Source organism: Pseudogymnoascus destructans (genome assembly GCF_001641265.1).
Source record: "Pseudogymnoascus destructans isolate 20631-21 unplaced genomic scaffold scaffold_23, whole genome shotgun sequence".
NCBI lineage: Eukaryota > Fungi > Ascomycota > Leotiomycetes > Thelebolales > Thelebolaceae > Pseudogymnoascus > Pseudogymnoascus destructans.
The window spans coordinates 496,202-517,800 of NW_020167542.1; the positions used below are offsets into that span (position 1 = coordinate 496,202).

General features: G+C 47.5%; 4 protein-coding genes across 4 annotated transcripts; all 4 read right to left on the bottom strand.

The window, feature by feature from the left end:
- Positions 1-73: 73 nt before the first annotated feature.
- On the bottom strand, positions 74-898 carry VC83_07705 (uncharacterized protein; the record flags this gene model as incomplete). Its single annotated transcript, XM_024471271.1, has 2 exons — positions 74-273; positions 352-898. The coding sequence occupies 2 exons, from the start codon at positions 896-898 to the stop codon at positions 74-76; spliced, it is 747 nt and encodes a 248-aa protein (XP_024320795.1).
- A 302-nt stretch (positions 899-1,200) lies between these two features.
- VC83_07706 (uncharacterized protein) lies at positions 1,201-1,931 on the bottom strand (the record flags this gene model as incomplete). The annotated part of the gene is made up of 3 exons (XM_024471272.1): positions 1,201-1,392; positions 1,441-1,560; positions 1,749-1,931. The coding sequence occupies 3 exons, from the start codon at positions 1,929-1,931 to the stop codon at positions 1,201-1,203; spliced, it is 495 nt and encodes a 164-aa protein (XP_024320794.1).
- Positions 1,932-4,068: 2,137 nt separating this feature from the next.
- VC83_07707 (uncharacterized protein) lies at positions 4,069-6,755 on the bottom strand (the record flags this gene model as incomplete). The annotated part of the gene is made up of 7 exons (XM_024471273.1): positions 6,172-6,755; positions 5,969-6,091; positions 5,806-5,917; positions 5,544-5,748; positions 5,337-5,492; positions 4,835-5,286; positions 4,069-4,783 (listed from the first exon to the last, which is right to left on the bottom strand). Exons 1-7 carry the CDS (start codon positions 6,212-6,214, stop codon positions 4,069-4,071), a joined length of 1,806 nt encoding a protein of 601 aa, XP_024320793.1. The 5' UTR covers positions 6,215-6,755.
- Positions 6,756-20,303: 13,548 nt separating this feature from the next.
- Positions 20,304-21,556, bottom strand: VC83_07708 (uncharacterized protein). Its single transcript, XM_024471274.1, has 3 exons — positions 21,198-21,556; positions 20,832-21,145; positions 20,304-20,780 (listed from the first exon to the last, which is right to left on the bottom strand). The coding sequence occupies exons 1-3, from the start codon at positions 21,305-21,307 to the stop codon at positions 20,512-20,514; spliced, it is 693 nt and encodes a 230-aa protein (XP_024320912.1). The 5' UTR covers positions 21,308-21,556; the 3' UTR covers positions 20,304-20,511.
- Positions 21,557-21,599: the final 43 nt, after the last annotated feature.

A 21,599-nucleotide genomic window follows, 5' to 3' on the forward strand; every position in this document is an offset into this window, starting at 1 on the left:
TGGAATTTTGTCAACACCAACCAGAACCCCTGCTGGTTCCAACCAAGTTACTTCCACCCCATTCTATTTCACATCACGCCTCAACTTCCACCTCCTCCCTCCTCGGCCTTATCCAAATATTCGTCTTCATATCCGGCACCGCATTAAACATAAACCCCAGCTGCCAATCCCTCGGCCTCTCCACCTCCCTGTACTCAAACCTCTCCAAAAACTCCAACAAAAACAACTTCACCACCACCAGCGCGAGGTGTCGTCCCGGACACGCATGTTTGCCTGTAATTTCTCCATTAGCACACTATCTTTCTCCCAAGGCCGACAGTAGGGTGACTGAATGGGGGGGGGAACACATACCATGACCAAAACTCATAAACCGATCACTCGGCTGACTACTCGCCACTCTATCCTCCGCAAACCTAAACCCCCTAAACGTCCTCGCATCCTCATACACCCCCTCATCCATATGGATCCCATGCAACGGCATCTGCGTCACCGTCCCAAACGGCAAATGCACCGGTTTCGCCCCCCCAAACCCCTCCGACGGCTGTAACGTCACGCCCTTCGGATCAAGCACCTTGCGTTGACTCAACAACTGCCCAACGGGATGCAACCGCTGCGATTCCTTGATGAAAGAGTCCAGCAGCGGTAGGGACGAGAGAGCTTGCGTCGTCCACACCCCGTTGTTACCAGCGAGCACCGCGCGCGCTTGTTCCAGGATCCTGTCCGCATAAAGTGAGGGAGGGTGCGAGACAAGGTCGTGTATGCAGTGCGTCAGCGTGATAGTAGTCGTATCCACCGCCGCGAAAGAAAAATCCAGAAGCCGTCCAATAACGCCCGTGAGCACCGTCGACTCCTTCGCCTCCGCGTACCCTGGCCGCGAGAGGACGTAATTCACCATCATAGGCAGGACAGTTGGTTCGCCATCCGCATACGTCCCCGGCGTCGGCGGGTTGGCGAGGAGGGCGCGGACGTCGGGGAGGATCAAGGCGCGCAGTTTGGCGACGCGGCGGGTGGTGTTGAAGAGTGGTGCGATTAACGGGACGAGCGGGCGCCAGAGGTTCTTGAGGAAGAAGGATTGGATGATGATCCCATTTGCGAAGCCGGCGAGGGTGTCTGTCCACGCGGGGAGGGTGGTGTATTTCGCGCCGACGAGGATGCGTGTTGTGATGCGCCCGATGGCGGTGAGGGTGGAGGGGTGCACGGTTAGGGGGTACCACTCTTCTTCGCCGGAGAGGAGGGTTGGGGGGGGTGGGGGGGGAGGAAGAAGGAGAGGCTGGTGTGGATTTCGGTGGTGAGGGGAGCGATCATGGCGTCGACGGAGCGGGTGATGGAGGTGCGGACGAGGTGGATTATGTCCGTGTTGTCGTGGCCGAGGAATGGTTCGAGGACGAGGCCCTGGGGGGGGGTTAGGGTTGGTGAGGGAAAGAAAAGGGGGGGGCTCACGTCTTCATTTGCGGGCGTGGAGTTTGCCATTCGGTCGGGGATCTTGCGTATTGCTGCGAAGACGGAGGGGGGGAGGACATAGTGCCCGCCAGCCATGAACGCTTCATTGTTTTTTGAGTACTAATATTTTGTCAGTAATTCGTTTGGTTGCCTCGAATGAATCTCCGTCACCGCTGCTTTCTCATCTATTCCCCCGACCACTCCCACAATTTCATACACCTCACCCCTATCATCTCAAGCCTTCAACCACCACCCCCCTTTTCCCCATGACAAAGATTAAACCCAACAAAACCAAAAAATAATCTCACCTTCTCATAAAATTGCTCAATCAGCACACTCCCCGGCACACTCTTTCCACTTAGAAACGCCCACCAAGAGTTTGATGCCACTGGCGGCGCCTTTCTCACAACGGTCCGGAAGAGGGCGTGGAGCTGGATGTAGGCGATGTAGGTGATGAGTGCCGTTACGGCGTAGATGAGGAGGGACGGCATGGTGGCGTGTGTGAAGGTGAAAGAGGTGAGGTTGGTTAATGTTGCAGGTTGTCTTTGGCCAATATCTTGTTTGATGTTTTGAAATCTGGCCAAAGCCTCTTTGATGTTCGGAGTCGTCGGCCAATGCCTGTCTTGGTGATTGATAGTCGTCTCTGCTCAATATCTTGTAGGTTGTTGTATATCGTCTTCTTCAATTAGCCTGCTCAACAGAAGGAAGCAGGACATTCATATATGTACCACCCCAACCCTTCTCTTCTCCCCCTCCTCCTCCTCTAAACGAGGGTCGGGAATGCAACCACAACCACCTAGAAAGTCCATACTACAGCTCATTCCAGCCCACCCAACACCACCACCCGTCATACGACGCCATCCATCTCTCCCTCCCTCTCATCCCAATCCCGCCAAACAAACCCGTAGCGGTGTCGACGATCACCGCCACGATGTTGCACAGCTACCCCACCTGTGGTGCTACTTGTTACGCGACGGCGCCGTCGCATCCACACCTCGCGTAGAGTGCCGTGGCAGAGAACTTTACCATCCATCCCATCCATCCCATCCATCCTTCTCCAGCCAGTACTCGGCTACGCCGTCGTACGGCGGTGCTTAACCGAGCTTTTGTGTCGCGGGATGGGCTGGATAGGATGACGGATGGGATGACGGCACGTACCAACCAACCCAACATCACCCGTGTAACTCCGTACTGTAACCCACTCGGTTACCAGCCGAGCCGACCTCTGCACACCGACTGCTCGCTTGCGGCGCGGCGGCGGCGGCGGCGGCGGTCAACGCGCATACGGTACAGGGCAGCGAATGATGCACCGTTTAGTACTGATTATTGACTACTGGGTGGTGATCAGTGTATGCACAACTCCAAGCGATTTGCACCGTTTATTCCCGGGGCTCGGTGTTTTTTATTGGCGTGAGGGGCGGGCGCGAGAGAGATAATTGCTCAACTGTTGAGAGGAGTGAAGTTACCTTCGTAGTTATCCTACAGCCAGGTAGCTAACCCCTTTGTTTTTCGGGCTGGAAAGAAAGGGAAAAAGAAAAAGAAGAAGAAAAAACAAAATAAGACTTGTTCGCCATACTGCTGGTCACATATCCCAACATGCAAGACCCAGGGGCGACCTGGCTGACAGACTGGTTGACTGGATGTACGTGATATCTGACAACGAACTTCTGATGCGCCTTTTCAGCACGACACCCACCACCACATCTCCACTACACACCACCACAGCACAACACACGGTATCATGTCATATAGTTTCGTAGTTATAGTGTTGTATTCGTTGTATTCTCCCTCCCACCATATACCCCCTCCGGGGATTCGGCTATTTACCACCACTATACACCCCCACAGACGCATATATACCCTCCACCAGCCTGCCTACCCCTTTCCCCCTCCTCCACTCCCACCATCCATCCGCTGATTCCCTTTTCCCTTGGTATCAAAAAGCAAAAACAAAAACGGCTAAAACACGTGCAAGTAATAAACAGCAAATCGCAGTCGAATGGAGGAAGATAAAAACGATCCAATCCACCCCGGTGTGGACAATATCCCATCCATACAACCCCCAACCAAGCAAAGGAAACGAAAGCAGAAGGGAGCCGTGATTTTCTTTCTTCGTCTCGTTTCGTTGGAGAGTATTCTGCTGTGGTATCACCCCCATCTCATTCATCATTCCCGTATGCTTCCCTCATCGATGTAGACTGCCTCACTATATATCCTCCTCATCGACCATCCCAGCAACACATATTAAAAAGGACGAGAGGAGCCGAGTAAATAGTCGGGGTGAAAGAGTCTAATAGCAAAAAATTGTAAATGAAAGGGCGCCGCGCAATGCCATGCATAAAATCGATCCGAGTCGAGTCGAATCGGACTGACAATAAATCGAACAAAAGCCGCCGGAGAGAGAAGGATGTGAGTTGAGTGTAGGGCATGAACACCGGTAGGGGCGCAAAGGCGATCGAAAATCCGCCAGGTGCCCAGGGAAAGAGCGCGTCGTGCGGTGCGCAGTGTATCAACGCCACATCCGGAGGCGATCCGATCGTAATTCGCCGGATAAAATCGTAGAGTAAGTAGAGTAGAGTAGAAGCATGTCATGCTGAAGTCCACCCACACAACACCCACACCCCCTCTTCAACCCTGCGAAATCACAACCCTCGCCCCCTCCTTCCCCAACACCCCCTTCTCCTGCGGTTTCGGACTATGCCCCCTCCCCTTCTTCCTACTCAAAAACCCCAACATCCCATTTGGCTTCCCCGCCCCCGCCACCCCCTGCGCGCCGGAATCACCAACATCCTTCGCATCAGCCAGCAACGTCGTATCCCTCTTCGCCAGCTCACTCCAACTCCCCGTCTCCCCCAGCGTAACCTGCAATCCCCCCCCCTTACTCGCCATCCTCGAGCTGCTCGACTGGCTGGCTAATCGGCTCGCGCTCTCGTTAGCGCGGTTTTTTGCGCCTGCTTGGGGAGGGGGGACGTGCGGGACGTGAGGGACGTCGTAGGGGTTCGTGGTGGAGAAGACGCGGTATCCGCCGTTTTTGGAGGAGACGAGGCGGACGGGCGCGTTGAGGTTGGAGGGCGGGGATGAGCCGTGGCCGTTGGGGTTGGTGTAACCGTTGCTTGGCCCGCCACCACCGCCACTGCCGTTGCTATTGATCGGAGTTCCATTCCCATTCACAGAGATGGAGGGGGTGCGACGATGACCCGTGGGTCCGCCGCTGCCGGGCGATTTGGAGCGCATCGTTGTAGAGGGTGTGGTTTCGCTGTTGCAAGGGGTGGAGCCGGGGGTTGTGGTGCTGCTTTGCGGTGGGGGCCGGGAGCGGAAGGCTGCGTCGTCGGCTTCTTGGAAGCTGCGGGAGGGGGTTAGTGTGGGTGGTGAGGGGGTCAGGGAGGGTGCGTACCGGGTGTATGCGGCGAGGGTGTAGTCGAATGGCATGAAGCCTGTCTCGATCATGCGGTACAGCTCGTCCTCTCGGATCTCCTTATCCGTTGCGCCTTCCGCGAGCGGTTCCCTGGGTTTTTGTCTGCGTGTGCGTGCTTCCAGGGGCGCTTCTTCGAGGAGTAGCTCTTCCAAGTCGTATGTGGCGTCGAAATTGGTCTTGTCTTTTGACGGCACGAAGACGGGCTCGATCTCCTTGCGCTCTAGCGCCTCGAAGTCGACGGATCGGAAGAAGGGGTTGTCGATGAAGCTCTGCCACGTCGCTCCGAGACGCTTGGTTGGGTCGGGTTCGAGTGCTGAGCTGACGGCGTGCATGCATGGCATTGTGACTGGCGGGGAGGTGACTGGGAAGCTGGGGTTGGCGTTCATGATTAGTTCGCCGAGGCCCTTGGCGCTGTGCGTATCGAATGGTCTCTGTTGGGGAGTTAGAAACTGCTAGATATATAACGTTGCGACTTTCTCACCTTGTTGTATATGCACTCATAGAAGAGGACGCCCAACGACCACCAATCCGCAGCCGGGCCGTATCCTGTACCTGCCCAAACTTCGGGCGATAGATATGGTTGTGACCCAGACTTGCTCGTCAGGGGTTTTCGGGGCGTATAATCCGATGCAACATTCTAAAAAGCCAGTCAGTTGTGCCCCTCATTAAGATCGCCAATTCCACATACAAAATCAGCCAAATGGATATGGCCCTCCGAATCCAGTAACACGTTGTCTGGCTTCACATCCCTATGTATGATCCCCTGCTTATGGATATACTTCAGCGCGCAGCCCAACTCTGCGATCCAGAACTTGACTGCGTCTTCGGTAAACGACTTGCGCGCAATGTGAAATCGCAGATCGCCTCCGCTCATTAAATCCACAACGAGGTACCTTCAAACAAGTCAGCGTTCTGTTTTCATTGACCTAGCATATCCCTAGATTACTCACATGTATTGGGTATCTTGAAACGAGTATCGTAAATTGCATATGAATGGGTGATTCAGGTGTTCCAGCATTCGGCGCTCTCGTATTATATTCCTCACGCTCTCGGTTCGTACAACTATATCTCAATCAGCAAGGTATCCAGTGGTATCATCGAGTGTGCACTGACTGTCGTCTTTTCGGATATACTTCAGCGCAAACGTCAGTTTCGTGTATTTATGTTCCACGATGCGGACTTTGCCGAAAGCACCCTTTCCTACAACACGTCCGAGGGTGAAGTGATTGAGGCCGACTACAAGATGAAGTGTTAGCAGTGACTATAACAGGGGACAATGGGCAAATATGATGCCACAGGGGGAGGCTATAACATACCATCGTCGCCCGGGGCATAAGTCGTAGACTGACTCGCTCCCATCGTCGCAAAGGTAACCTGGACAGGCTGGCAGAGCCGGCAGGAATAGCGGCACTTGATAAAAAACGCTCAGATAAGTAGCATTCGGCGACTGCACATTCTAGTTTGCAGAGCTCGTAGATATGTGGTATGATCCGCTGGCACTGAGCAGATCGGTGGTGCGCTGGGAGCGAGGCTGTTTGGAGCGGGGGGTCGCGGTCGTAGTTGTAGCTGTAGATATCGGGGGCATGTGAGACAAGAGCGCGTAGTCGCCGATCAGACGGGTTTCAACGGCGGTGAGGCGTGGAGCGGGCGTGAGGTGGTTCGAGAAGCGGGAGGTGTGCAGATCTTGGGTCGCAGAAGTCGTTTGTTCGTAGTTCGTGGTTCGCACCAGCCACGGCCGTGGCAACGTGGAGAATCTTGGAAGAACGCAGAGGGCGAGATGGGAGTGTCGGTTTGCGAGAACTAATTGCAATTGTAGAGGATGGGGGTATATGGGAAGGAAATTCCAGGCTCAGACAGATGGGAATAAACGGAAATGGCGGCGGTATGGGCGGTATGGGCGGTATGGGGGAGAAGATTGTCGGCGCCGTCGGTTTAGTCGGTTTAGTCGGTTTAGTCAGTTTAGTCGGTTTAGTCAGTTTAGTCGGTTTAGTTGGTTTGTTTAGTTGGTTGAGCAGGTTAGCGATGGCTTAGTCAATTGAATTCGTTTGGTGGATGGTCGGGGGAAGTTTGTGCCCCATAAAGAAGAGCAGAGTCGGAGTAGAGTAAGATCAAAGTGAATTTGTTGTCCTCTATACTCTGTTCTGTCCTGTCTGTTGTGTAGAATATGAGGCCGGCAGGGTCTTTGAGGGTTGTTGACTTTACTGGACAAGGAGCGGTACTTGCATTCTAGGCAAGTCTACTGTGCAAATGCAAGTCACGTTTCGTACGACAAGGAAACGGGTAACATGTGTTTGCCATGCCTTCTCCATCCACCTGGCCCAGTCGCATCCAGTCGTATCCAGTCGTATCCAGTCGCATCCATTTCCCATCCATTTCCCATCCATTTCTCATCATTTCCCATCCATTTCCCATCCATTTCTCATCATTTCCCATCCATTTCCCATCCCAAATGCCGTGATGGCCATAGGACATAGCAGCGAGACAGCACGAAGAACAAAAACAGTACTCGATGGACCCGAGATCGATGGACCCGAGATCAATGGACCCGAGATCAATGGACCCGAGATCGATGGACCCGAGATCGATGGATAGCCATCCACAACATCAAACTTCATCCTCGGCACCCCCGCTGACATCTCCGGTACATGTGTGTTCGGCACCGCTCATTCCACTCAGCCAAGTCAGCCCCCGCCCCCTTGGAAAGGCGTGGCACTTGTGGCAGGATCTCTGAGACACGCAGGGACCAACAAGAGTTTGCCTGCATCGCATCGCACATGGCAAGACAGGGATCGAAGTTGCCGTGATATTGGCTGGTCCAGTCCAGTGCACACTTACATAAAAACGTAAAAACCCGGCCGCCCCCCCCGCCACCACGCCGATGCCCAACCCTCTTCTTCACCCTGGGGGTTCCGCGCCAGTTCCACAGCGGCACATATCAAGTCCCCCCCTTCCCTCCACGCCCTCCAGCGCGCCGATCACACGCCGATGTAACTCCCCATCCTCTCCTGCTCCTGACCACGCTTCCACGCTTCTCCACGCTTCAACTAGCTCGTAACCTGCTTCCTCACCCCAACTCCAACTCACCACAAAACAAACAGGTTTCCCCGAAGTTCCCGCACCCCCGCCAACACCCCCCCAATCTCCCCGCCCTCACCGAAGCAGCCACGATCGGCAGCGGTCATCTGACCTGCCCGCCCCTGCTAGGCCTCGGCGATCAGATAGGTAGTAGGGTTAGGTCAGAATGACCAATCATTCTTGCCAAGACTCGCTTAGTGTAAAGGTGGGCCTTTATACTAAGCAAGCCTTGGCAATTCACCTTCGCCACAACCCTTTAAAATGAGCTGGTCGGATGTCGAATAGATTTGTAATACATTACCATGGAGACTACTCTCCAGAGTTATGATATACCTAAGTCCGGAGGTTCTAAGGTCAATTGAGGTTAATCCCTAGAATTCAAATGAAGACGGAATTCAAGTCTTTGACAAGCCGCCTAGACCTAAAGACTTTATTAAAGTCATTGACAACTCACTTGATAATGATGATGAAGAGGTAATATTTTATTAATATATTACGAATAACGTACATGTATAGCGAAAGCGCCAAACAAGCGAAAGTGCCAAAATATCGCGACTACCCCATAAGAATTGCGATAAATCCACCACAACAATATAAATTAATTAAAACTACTTAGAATCCTCTTCCTCAGACGTGCTATTACAATCTGACAAGTGCGCGCATTGCGTCCAGTCTCACCACACTTGCCATAGCGACGTGCATGGGTTTCTTCCCTTAGCTTCCGACCACTACTTGCCCTTATTTCTTGCTTTACTTGCTACACAACATCCCTCTCGTCCTGTAGCTCCTGTGCTACCTGTTGACTAAGTGATCCTCCTTGCTATAGTCATGTTTTTTTTGCTCTCTGGCGCTTGCTTAGCACTTCATTTGCCTGTCGCAGGTTTTGGTTCTCTGCTTTTAACAATGCTAATTAATGAATTATTTGCGATGCACCCTTTGTAAACTGGTCAACAGCTGCATAGATTGAGGTTAGAGAGCTATTTTGATGATGCGCAATTCAGTTTTTAATGAAAGTAGACTGTGATACAGCTTCAGTTGGGTTATTTGGTGTCTAAGAAACCCATGGTTGAGCGGTGTTTAGGCGAGAGGTTGGAGGTGTTGGCATCTTATGTCACGGTTCACCAAGGCATAGGGCGCCAGTTGGGTATTATGAATTAAACTCAATCTAGAGAAGAAAGGAAAGAGAAGAGGAGCACTCGAGCAGTGGCTCGATCTATATACAGCTATGTTGTTGTGGAGTGAATTCTTGTAACGCTGACTTCTAAACGATAGAAGACACAGAGGTTCTCTTGCGTAAAGGTTTACTTATCAGAGGAGGCAGGGGATCAGACACAAAGGCTTCAAGTAACACGTTACTAGTATATAACAAATACTGTATTGAGTTGAGCACGAAGCTCCTATCTAAGGAAATACTATCTACTTATATAGTGGCGTCGTGCCTAGTGGACTCTTGGGAACTCACTCGAGTCCTCGGAGTCCTGGACTCTTAGGACTCTTCTCATCATCCTGCAAGTCCATCACGTGCCTAGTGGACTCCTGGGAACTCACTCGAGTCCTCGGAGTCCTGGACTCTTAGGACTCTTCTCATCATCCTGCGAGTCCGTCACGTGATACTTTCAGAACTACTATTCCCCGCTGCCCCTCCAGGTACCAGGGCCGGTCTCATGCGACCTCCCTCCTTCCTGTCCTGTAGTTGGCCAGCCTTCTTGTTCCGTCGTAACAATTCTCTTTAGCGAGACCAGTTCTGAGAATTCACTCCACAACTGAAAACTTCGCTCCAACCCCAGAAATGTTACGGCTAAGTGTAATGGTGGGTGCACCAGATGTGAGAATCTAGCCACCCAAGGAAGGGATGATTTTACTAAGACAACACACTGTCTTAGGAAAAAGAGCCAAAGGGTCGTAGCTTAGACTATTCCACAACACAGCAATCAGGTGTATGATGTAGTGGAGTGGTTTAGACAAGTTGTACAAATGTTGAGTCTGAGAACTCAGGGATAAGGGATAAGTCAGAGGTTAGCACCTCACTGACTTTTCAAAAACAAGGAGTAACAAGATCAATGCTTGGAAGCTTGGAAAAGACGTGGAAGTATGTGATAGTCGATTTACTGTATTGTCTGCTTGCCCTTTTTTCAGGAAAGGGCGATCCTATTTATGCTAAAGTAGTGTAATTCTCTTATTTTCCAAGACTTTCCATAACTAACCAGGCTTGGTAACTGTAGTCGACATAAGAGAATCCCATAGAACCATCTCCTAGGTTCCTAGCCTATAGGAAGTGAAAGGAGGTCCAAGGTCAGAGTACCCCTATAGACAAATTATGTCATAACTTAACCAATCTTGTGGGTAACTAAGGAGCGATGACGTGTAATGAATCATAGAGGGTTATAGAAGCTTTTGGAGCTATTGTTCATGTTCCTAGGCCTCTAGTTGATAGAGATATGTCATGTGTAGTATTAGCCCAGTAACTAAGGAGTGATGCCATGTAATGAATCATAGAGGGTTGTAGAGATATGCTATGTGGTCATATCGGCCCAGTAACCAAGGAGCAATGACATGTAATGAATCATAGAGGGTTGTAGCAATTGTTGAGTAGTATTGCTCTTGTTGTTGGTGTGACAAGCCAAAATATGTATAGTGACTTGTATGTCATACTGACATTCGTTGCACTCAGTTTGCTATCAAACTCAAGAGCAAACTTAGAAATCTCCTCCTCAAACCTACAAGTCACCATACATATCTTGGCTTATCACACCAACAACAGAAGCAATACTACTCAACGATTGCTGCAAACTCTTCTACTACATCTGTTTATGCTACATACATCACGGCATATCATTTGAACACTCATTGAACAAGTTATTAAGAAAATCTCCTCCTTAAGGGGGTGGGCCAATACTACCACATGGCATATCTCTACCAACTAGAGGCCTAGGAACATGAACGATAGCTCTAGAAGCTTCTACAACCCTCTATGATTCATTACACGTCATCGCTCCTTAGTTACCCACAAGATTGGTTAAGTTATGACATAATTTATCTATAGGTACTCTGACCTTGGACCTCCTTTTCACTTCCTATAGGCTAGGAACCCAAGAGATGGTTCTATGGAATTCTCTTACGTTCACTACATGATTAGCAAGCTAGTTGTGGGTCGCACTTGATTTCTAATACATTTACCAAGCCTGGTTAGTCATGGAAAGTCATGGAAAATGAGAGAACTACACTCCTTTGGCATAAATAGGATTGCCCTTTCCTTAAGAAAGGGCAAGCAGGCAATACAGTAAATCAACTAGCACATACTTCTACGTCTTTTCCAAGCTTCCAAGCATTGATCTTGTTATTCTCTGTTTTTGAAAAGTCAGTGAGGTGCTAACCTCTGACTTACCCCTGAGTTCCCAGACTCAACATTTGTTGCAACTTGTCTGAACCACTTCACTACATCACACACCTGATTGCTGCGTTGTGGAATAGTCTAAGCTACAACCCTTTGGCTCTGTTTCCTAAGACAGTGTGTTGTCTTAGTAAAATCATCCCTTCCTTGGGTGGCTAGATTCTCACATCTGGTGCACCCACCATTACATTGTAGGTTTGAGGAGGAGATTTCTAAGTTTGCTCTTGAGTTTGATAGCAAACTGAGTGCAACGAATGTCAGTATGACACTAAGGAGTGATGATGTGTAATTGTCATACTGACATTCGTTGCACCCAGTTTGCTATCAAACTCAAGAGCAAACTTAGAAATCTCCTCCTCAAACCTACAAGTCACCATACATATCTTGGCTTATCACACCAACAACAGAAGCAATACTACTCAACGATTGCTGCAAACTCTTCTACTACATCTGTTTATGCTACATACATCACGGCATATCATTTGGACACTCATTGAACAAGTTATTAAGAAAATCTCCTCCTTAAGGGGGTGGGCCAATACTACCACATGGCATATCTCTACCAACTAGAGGCCTAGGAACATGAACGATAGCTCTAGAAGCTTCTACAACCCTCTATGATTCATTACACGTCATCGCTCCTTAGTTACCCACAAGATTGGTTAAGTTATGACATCATTTGTCTATAGGTACTCTGACCTTGGACCTCCTTTTCACTTCCTATAGGCTAGGAACCCAAGAGATGGTTCTATGGGATTCTCTTACGTTCACTACATGATTAGCAAGCTAGTTGTGGGTCGCACTTGATTTCTAATACATTTACCAAGCCTGGTTAGTCATGGAAAGTCATGGAAAATAAGAGAACTACACTCCTTTGGCATAAATAGGATTGCCCTTTCCTTAAGAAAGGGCAAGCAGACAATACAGTAAATCGACTAGCACATACTTCCACGTCTTTTCCAAGCTTCCAAGCATTGATCTTGTTATTCTCTGTTTTTGAAAAGTCAGTGAGGTGCTAACCTCTGACTTACCCCTGAGTTCTCAGACTCAACATTTGTTGCAACTTGTCTAAACCACTTCACCACATCATACACCTGATTGCTGCGTTGTGGAATAGTCTAAGCTACAACCCTTTGGCTCTGTTTCCTAAGACAGTGTGTTGTCTTAGTAAATTCATCCCTTCCTTGGGTGGCTAGATTCTCATATCTGGTGCACCCACCATTACACCTTGTCTGCTTCAAGCTTCAACTATTTCTATAGCAGCACTTCGATACTACAATGGAGGACGACCAAGCTCCTACAACTACTGCTGAACAGCAGATGCAACAACTGTTTGCCTTTATACAAACTATAGCAAACAAACTTGAGAATTTGGAAAACACCTTTCAAGCCAACACTTCAGCAACACAATCTTCAACTCAGACACATCATACAGAGCTTCCCACAGCTCCTCTGGCTATTTCGAGTACCCCAGGTGCACTTCCTAAAGTGCAAACACCAGATTTATACCATGGAGACAGGAGGAAGTTGAAGGGATTTCTTATGCAACTGGACATCTACTTCACCCTCAGGCCTCATCAGTTCACCTCAGACATTCAGAAGATCTATTTCGCTGCCAGCTACCTCCGTGGATCTGCATTCAACTTCTTTGAGCCATATCTTAGAAGACTTAGTGGCAACAACCAAAATACCACTACACCTTTGATTACCTCTTATGACCAGTTTCAAGAGGAACTTACCAGGACCTTTGGAGACATCAACGAAACTGCTACAGCAGAAAGAGAGCTACAGAAGCTATGTCAAAAGACCTCTGCTGCTCAGTATACAACAGAATTTAGGAGAATCACTTCTCACTTGACTTGGAATGAAGAAGCCTTAGTCTTCACTTACTACCAAGGGCTCAAGAGCTCTATTAAGGATGAACTCAGCAAAGAAGAACGCCCTACAACACTTCAAACGCTTATAGAGAAAGCTGTCAGACTTGATGATAGGCTTTTTGAAAGAAGAAAGGAGAAGAACCAAGACTGGCATCCAACAAGAAATTTCAAAAATTACACCTCTACACCAACTGCTAAGGACTCAGCACCTGAACCTATGGACTTAGACGCCTCTATAAAGAGATCTACAGCAAATCCAGCACCTCAGCCTACAGGATACCCTCAAAAACTGAAAAGGGGTAAACTTACCCCTCAAGAAAGAAAACACAGAATGGACAACAACCTTTGTTTATACTGTGGCAAAGGGGGACACAGAATTCAGGAGTGCTATTCAGCACGGGGGAGTGCTGATTCAAAACATATAGCAGCCTCAGACACAGTCACAACTGCTATTCCTGAAAAACTTGAAAAATCCCTAGCAGGCACAACTTCAACTGAGACTATAACTTCTCCCCTAGACAACAAAGATGTGTCGATGGTGCTTTCTCAGAGTCTCACACATCTGTTAATCCCTATTCAACTCCATTTCAAACAACAGGTGTTGTCTACAAGGGCTATGATAGACTCAGGGGCAACAGGCAACTTTATATCTCAAGACCTCATCTTGACACACCAGTTACCTACAATTCCCAAACGCACTCCAGAGTTGCTCCGAGTCATTGATGGAACTCCTATCAGTTCAGGTTCCATTACCTGCAACACCCCAGTACTCAAACTTGAGATTCCCCTAGGAAAATCAACATTTTCAGACACCATCTCTTTAGATGTTATACCAATGAAGTACCCAGTCATCCTAGGTCTTCCATGGCTTCAAAGGCATGATCCAACTATCAATTGGAAGCATTTATCGCTTGGGTTTAGCTCAAATCCTGAGCTCAATACTGAAAAAACCCTTCAAGCCTCAGTTACCCCTATTCAGGTCCAAGACTCAAACTTGTCCCAGATCAAGGATTTTGACCAAACTATGGACGATATATCATCTCTGATATGGGTTAAACCTTTCCAACCTGTCCTGGAGATAGCAGCTACTTCAGATTTGGAGAAATCATCTCAGGAGGTCATTTTGCCTTTAGCATACCAAGACTACCAACATCTTTTTGACAAGGCAAAGGCATCAATTCTGCCAAAGCACCAGCCTTATGACCATGAGATACCACTCGCAGAAGGCTCAATGCCTCCCTACGGCCCTATCTACTCTCTATCTGAATTAGAGCTGAAAACTCTCAGAGAATACCTAGATGAGAACCTTAGTTCTGGCTTTATCAGACCTTCTTCCTCACCAGCAGGAGCTCCCATTCTCTTTGTCAAGAAGAAAGATGGCTCCTTGCGTCTCTGTGTTGATTATAGGGGCCTTAATGCAGTCACTGTTAAAAACAGATATGCTTTACCCCTTATCCCTGAGCTCATAGATAGGCTCTCTTCAGCAAGGATCTTTACCAAGTTAGATCTCAGGGGAGCTTATAACCTGATACGCATCAAGGAAGGTGATGAGTGGAAGACAGCATTCAGAACACGCTATGGTCATTTTGAATACCAGGTAATGCCTTTTGGGCTTGCCAATGCACCTGCTTCTTTCCAAGCTCTCATGAATGATATTCTAAGACCTTACTTGGATATCTTTGTTGTTGTCTACTTAGACGACATTCTTATATACTCTTTAGACACTCAAGAGCATGTTCTACATGTTAGACAAGTCTTAGAGAAGCTATCTCAAGCACAACTCTTTTGCAAACTTGAGAAATGTCTTTTCCATATGTCTCAAGTTGATTTCTTAGGACATAGAATTTCAACAGAAGGCATTCAGATGGACCCTGAAAAGACAAAAGCAGTACAAACGTGGCCTATTCCTTCCAGCATTAAAGAGGTTCAGTCTTTCCTTGGGTTTGCCAACTATTACAGGAGGTTTATACCAAGATATACATCCTTGGCTTTACCCCTTACTCAATTACTTCACAAGGACACTTTGTATCACTGGGATAAGACACAGCAAGATGCTTTCGATGCTCTTAAAGGAGAATTTAAAGAAGGGAAAATGTTACTACACTTTAACCCCTTGAAACCTGCCACTCTTGAGACAGATGCCTCAGATTTTGCCATTTCTGGAATCTTATACCAAGCTCCAAAAGACAAACAAGAAGAGCTACAGCCTGTGGCATTTTACTCAAGAAAGCTATCAGCAGCTGAACAAAACTATCCCATTACAGACAAGGAACTGCTTGCCATAGTATGTTCTCTAAAGCATTGGAGATGCTACCTTGAAGGGGCAAACTATCCTATCACTATTTACAGTGACCATTCAAATCTCTTGACCTTTACAACCACTAAACAGCTCAATCGACGACAAGCAAGGTGGTCTGAACAACTAGGAGGTTTTGACTTTGTTATAAAACATGTCTCAGGGGCCAAGAATCAAAGAGCAGATCTCCTCTCAAGAAGACATGACTACCAAGATTCTGCTAAAACTAGCAATACAAAGGCTCTGCTAGACTCAGCAAAGCTTATAGCAGCATCTTTAAGCAACCTTAGTACTACAGAGGACTTAGGGGTAAACTTATCCCCTCAAGACCAAGTTGCCCCCATTACCTCTTCTCAGGAACCAGAGACCTTTAAAGACTATACACCCTCAGCAACACTTCTTAAAGCATTCAAAGATGCTTACAACCATGATCCCTTTGCGAAAAGAACTTTGGAATACCTCCAGAAGAAAGGTTCCTCTCTTGAGAAAGTTGGACTACAGAATTTCTCAAAAAATCAGCATGGACTTCTCTTATTCAAGAACTATATCTATGTCCCAAGGGATAAACGATTACAGCTACACCTCCTACAGCAGTTCCATGATGCTCCAGCTGCAGGGCACTTTGGCTTTGCAAAAACTTATGAACTTCTAACAAGAAAGTTCTACTGGCCTAGTCTAAGGACTACTCTTCAAGACTATATATCTTCTTGCACTACTTGCAACTTGAACAAGCCTACACGGCAAAAGCCCTATGGCCTCTTGCAGCCTCTACCTATACCAGAACGCCCATGGGACTCCATATCCATTGACTTTATAGTCAAGTTGCCTCCTTCTATCCCAAAAGGGGGTGCTACCCCTTATGACTCTATCCTTGTGGTGGTAGAAAGGCTCACAAAAATGGCACACTTTGAGCCTTGCAATGAGACTATCACAGCTTCTGAACTTGCGTGGCTATTCCTCAAGGTGGTCTTTAAATATCATGGAATTCCTGGACACTGGATCTCAGATAGGGGAGCAGTTTTCACTTCAAACTTTTTTAAGGAGTTCTCTAAACTCTTAAACATGGAACAACGCTTCTCTACAGCTTATCACCCTCAAACAGATGGCCAGACAGAGAGAGTCAACTCTGTACTTGAACAATATCTAAGAATTTATACAAACTATGCTCAAGACAACTGGGCAGATCTTCTCCATCTTGCAGAATTTGCTTACAACAACACAGTCTCTAACACCACAAAAGAGACACCTTTCTATGCAAACTATGGTTATCACCCTAGGTTTGAAGTGGCAGAACTGAATTGTCCTGAAAATTTCAAAAACCCTTCTGCTACTGAAAGAATCATCTACCTTAAGGGCCTCCAGGACTATCTCAAGGTTCAAATACAGCGTGCACAAGACGAGCAGGCTCAGGCCTTTAACAGGGGGGTGGTTGCACCACAATTCAAAGTTGGTGATCAAGTCTTTTTGTCTAGAAGACATATCACAACTACTAGACCTTCAGACAAACTTGATACTAAAAGACTTGGACCTTTTAAGATCACAAGGACTATTGGCAAGAATGCTTTCGAGCTTGCATTACCACCTACTTGGACTATCCATAATGTCTTCCATGCATCTCTCTTGTCTAAGGCACAAGAAAGTTCCTTAAGACCACTTCAGTCTCCTCCACCTCCTGTTCTGATCTTGGATCAACCAGAATATGAAGTAGAGTCTATCCTTGACAAAAAGACACTTAGAGGTCAGGACTACTTCCTCGTTAAGTGAAAAGGCTATCCTACAAGTGACAACACTTGGGAGCCTAAGAGAAATCTAAAAAATGCATCTAAGCTCATTCTAGAATTTCTTTCTAAGAAAGCCAACTGGCTAAAGGGCAAGCAGACAGCCAACAAACGTCCTTAAAAGGGGGATCATGTCATACTGACATTCGTTGCACTCAGTTTGCTATCAAACTCAAGAGCAAACTTAGAAATCTCCTCCTCAAACCTACAAGTCACCATACATATCTTGGCTTATCACACCAACAACAGAAGCAATACTACTCAACGATTGCTGCAAACTCTTCTACTACATCTGTTTATGCTACATACATCACGGCATATCATTTGGACACTCATTGAACAAGTTATTAAGAAAATCTCCTCCTTAAGGGGGTGGGCCAATACTACCACATGGCATATCTCTACCAACTAGAGGCCTAGGAACATGAACGATAGCTCTAGAAGCTTCTACAACCCTCTATGATTCATTACACGTCATCGCTCCTTAGTTACCCACAAGATTGGTTAAGTTATGACATAATTTGTCTATAGGTACTCTGACCTTGGACCTCCTTTTCACTTCCTATAGGCTAGGAACCCAAGAGATGGTTCTATGGGATTCTCTTACGTTCACTACATGATTAGCAAGCTAGTTGTGGGTCGCACTTGATTTCTAATACATTTACCAAGCCTGGTTAGTCATGGAAAGTCATGGAAAATAAGAGAACTACACTCCTTTGGCATAAATAGGATTGCCCTTTCCTTAAGAAAGGGCAAGCAGACAATACAGTAAATCGACTAGCACATACTTCCACGTCTTTTCCAAGCTTCCAAGCATTGATCTTGTTATTCTCTGTTTTTGAAAAGTCAGTGAGGTGCTAACCTCTGACTTACCCCTGAGTTCTCAGACTCAACATTTGTTGCAACTTGTCTAAACCACTTCACCACATCATACACCTGATTGCTGCGTTGTGGAATAGTCTAAGCTACAACCCTTTGGCTCTGTTTCCTAAGACAGTGTGTTGTCTTAGTAAATTCATCCCTTCCTTGGGTGGCTAGATTCTCATATCTGGTGCACCCACCATTACAGTAATGAATCATAGAGGGTTGTAGAGATATGCTATGTGGTAATATCGGCCCAGTAACTAAGGGGCGATGACGTGTAATAAATCATAGAGGGTTGTAGCAATTGTTGAGTAGTATTGCGCTTGTTGTTGGTGTGATAAGCCAAAATATGTATAGTGACTTATAGGTTTGAGGAGGAGATTTCTAAGTTTGCTCTTGAGTTTGATAGCAAACTGAGTGCAACGAATGTCAGTATTGTAAGGATGCCTCCGTACCTAGATACTCGAAGAACCTGTCTCAGAACTGTTACGGTCACTACAAGCATGAAATCCGATTCGGTGTGGTTTCGAAGCAGTAGAGGATCACATAGCGAGTTACACTATAGTGGGGGATGGTAAGGGTGTAGGGTTCAGGGTCGATGCTGACCTGTTGCGGTGGAAGGATCAGGGCTAGGGTTGGGATAACCGAGTCGGGCCCGTTTCGGGTACTCAAGGAAACAGACTCGACGGGGTTCCCCCTTCATCTTTTTTGTATCCTTCGTAGTAGACCTATAGGATAGCATCCGTTTAGCCTCCTACTCGCACTCTCATATGCTATTACTGTGAGCTGGGTGCCCTGTGTCCTTACAAGTATGACAACGTGCGCTATAGTGCCAAGGCAGAAGGTCTTCCCTCTGAACCCTGCACAAGAACGTATATAGTAGGAACGCGGCCCTTAATCGGAAGGGCAGCATTCAGTCTTCATATCAATAGAGGTCCTTACTATGTAACTATCCATAACGTGACTTCCCGCTGCCCTGTTCTGCCAAGGCTCTCTTACAATAAGCGACCTCAATTCATATCTGTTGTTGTTCATAAGTCAGGCTCTAAATCCTTGTCTGAATCAGGACAGATCATTTCATTAAATTTAAGTCTCTTGCATTTGTTGAAACTGCCTGTTCAAATGCGAAGAGACTAGATGGCTTTAGCAGCCTGACCGACCTTCGGCTTGACCATTACCTCATGTGGTAATTGCCAAGCCGCCGCGTTACAGCCCAGGCTCAGCTGGCTATAGCGCTTGTAGACCCTAGTAGATAGTTTTAATTAGGCCTAATGTAGTGATATAAGATTTCCATACTGCCCCTAAGTGCTGATTGGTATCAACGCTGTGAGGCCTTAATATGAAGCTGCTTGCGACGACGACGTAGTCGTAGAAGTAGTATACTAGCAGCTATCGTTGCCACCAGCAATTGCAGATATGTAGAAAATGTATGAGATTTGGTATATAGCTTGGTTTGACCATACTAGTACTTACCCCTAATGCCTTGCCCATATAAATTTTGCGTGTAGAGTTATTGTCGTGTACAGTCATTGTGGACAAGCACCTTTTGATTATGACAGCGGTGGAAAAAATTATTACATTATCACAGCCTCAATTCCAGCGTTAGAATGCCAATTCGGAGGCAGCAATTGCTGGTGGCAACGATAGCTGCTAGTATACTACTTCTACGACTACGTCGTCGTCGCAAGCGGCTTCATATTAAGGCCTCACAGCGTTGATACCGGAATATATTAAAAAAGCCATAATAATGAAGTGATTTTGCGACCAAACGTATAGAAAAGGTCGGACTATTTTGAGGGCGTGTACCTATTGCCAAGTAAGCCTTGTAAATAGCGTATAGCAAAAGTTAGTAATCAATTATCAATACATTGGGAATGTATTACTGTATCCTTCAACTTTTCGGCCATCTTTGCCTCTTTGGTGGAGGTTATGCAAGGTTGTAGAGCTCAGAGAGAATGGGCGCAGGTGAAGCTGAGTCGGATGAGGTTGTCCTAGCGCTCCCCCTGACCCGTATCCTCGAGGTTTTCTTCCATTCGCCTCGTGGTTGGAGCGTGGGGGTTGGGTTGGGGCGGATGAGGTAAAATAAAGTTGTGGGAGGACGGGGGTGGAGAGGTGGGTTTGAGAAGTGAAAGAGCATGGCAGCAAGGGTGGTGATGGGAAGCAAAATTGGTACAGTAAATGTGGATTTTGATAAATGCAAGTCGCTATGCTATGCTTGTAATGCGCTATAAAGCAGACAAAAATAGGGTAATAATATGCAGATAAAGTCCCTCATGTATTCTCCGTCATACCGATCGTCAGTTCGTGAAATCATGTCGTCGTCATCACCCCCATGGGCACTGGGTATATAATAGTACAGCTGACGATCAGCAAGCTCAGGTGAAATCGGTCTTGCACCACACGCCCGTCGAGTCTTGGGTATACTGATGGTTGCTCGTGTGCTCCAGCAGCTTCTGAGACGGCTTCGTACGTTCTCTTAGTCCATACGGAGATCTGTTCATCCGCGGCTCGGTGTACCGCCGTATCACCTTCGCCAGGTTCGCCTCGGTGTAGTGAAGTTTCCAGAAGTTCCTGTGGAAGCCTCGGTACTTCTTGTAGGTCCAATTGTTGTCCGTCGACCGACGGGCCGGGCGCGTACATTTGCCTGCACGGTGTTAATGGCACTGTCTGTATAACCAGTAGCAATTCGACTTACAAGCTCCTTTCCGCCGCCTCTTATCACGCTTCGTAAAGCGGCGGCATCCGCCGCAGTAGCGTGTGTTATTTGGCATCCAGTCACGCAAGCGGCGCCATAACTCACAGTCGAGTTTTTCATCGTGGTAGCACTCGCTGGCCCTGCACAAGTTCTCGTAGAAGCCGTTGAAGGGGCGGGCGCTGTAATCCGCCCACGGGTATCTGTAGCATGGGTGGGAGGTGGGCAGAAGTGATAAGTGGCCGGGCGAAGCGAGGATCTCGTTGGTGAAAAGGGGCGCTGATTTGGGAGTGGCGAAGAGGGAATGGAGGTTTTTGCTGGGTGAATTAGTGAGGACTCTTTGCAATTGAAGGGAGAGGGACTGCATACTTGGCAAGACTAAGGCAGACCAAATCATTGTTTGTGCAGAAAGAGAGAATCATTGATTGAAGCTCTCCTGGCAGAGCCAGATATCGGTCTATCAAGTTTGTGGCAGCCATTGCGGACGAGAAAGGAAGAGTTTGGGGTTAATAGTAACAGACAGAGGTGTTCCTATTGTGAAAAGGACTTCAATTGAAGAATGAAAGAGAGGAATTGGGAAATACCATAGTTATATAGAAGTGCAGAGACAGAGAAGCCGAACCTACCCATTGAGGCATCACAGCCACAATCCCATGCTTTCCAACAAATTATTGGTGATTTGGCCCGAAAGATCGACCGACGCGAACTTAACACGGTATCACGTGCGGGTAATTATAGGCATCAGCTGTTTTTGTGGAAACACTTAGACCC

What these genes read in the sequence shown, in the direction of transcription:
- VC83_07708 (XM_024471274.1), bottom strand. Translation starts at nt 21,307, where the DNA reads ATGGCTGCCACAAACTTGATAGACCGATATCTGGCTCTGCCAGGAGAG. An exon ending in GTCTGCCTTAGTCTTGCCAA is followed by an intron (nt 21,146 to 21,197) that starts GTATGCAGTCCC and finishes TAATTCACCCAG; the next exon opens with CAAAAACCTCCATTCCCTCT. An exon ending in GAGGCGGCGGAAAGGAGCTT is followed by an intron (nt 20,781 to 20,831) that starts GTAAGTCGAATT and finishes AACACCGTGCAG; the next exon opens with GCAAATGTACGCGCCCGGCC.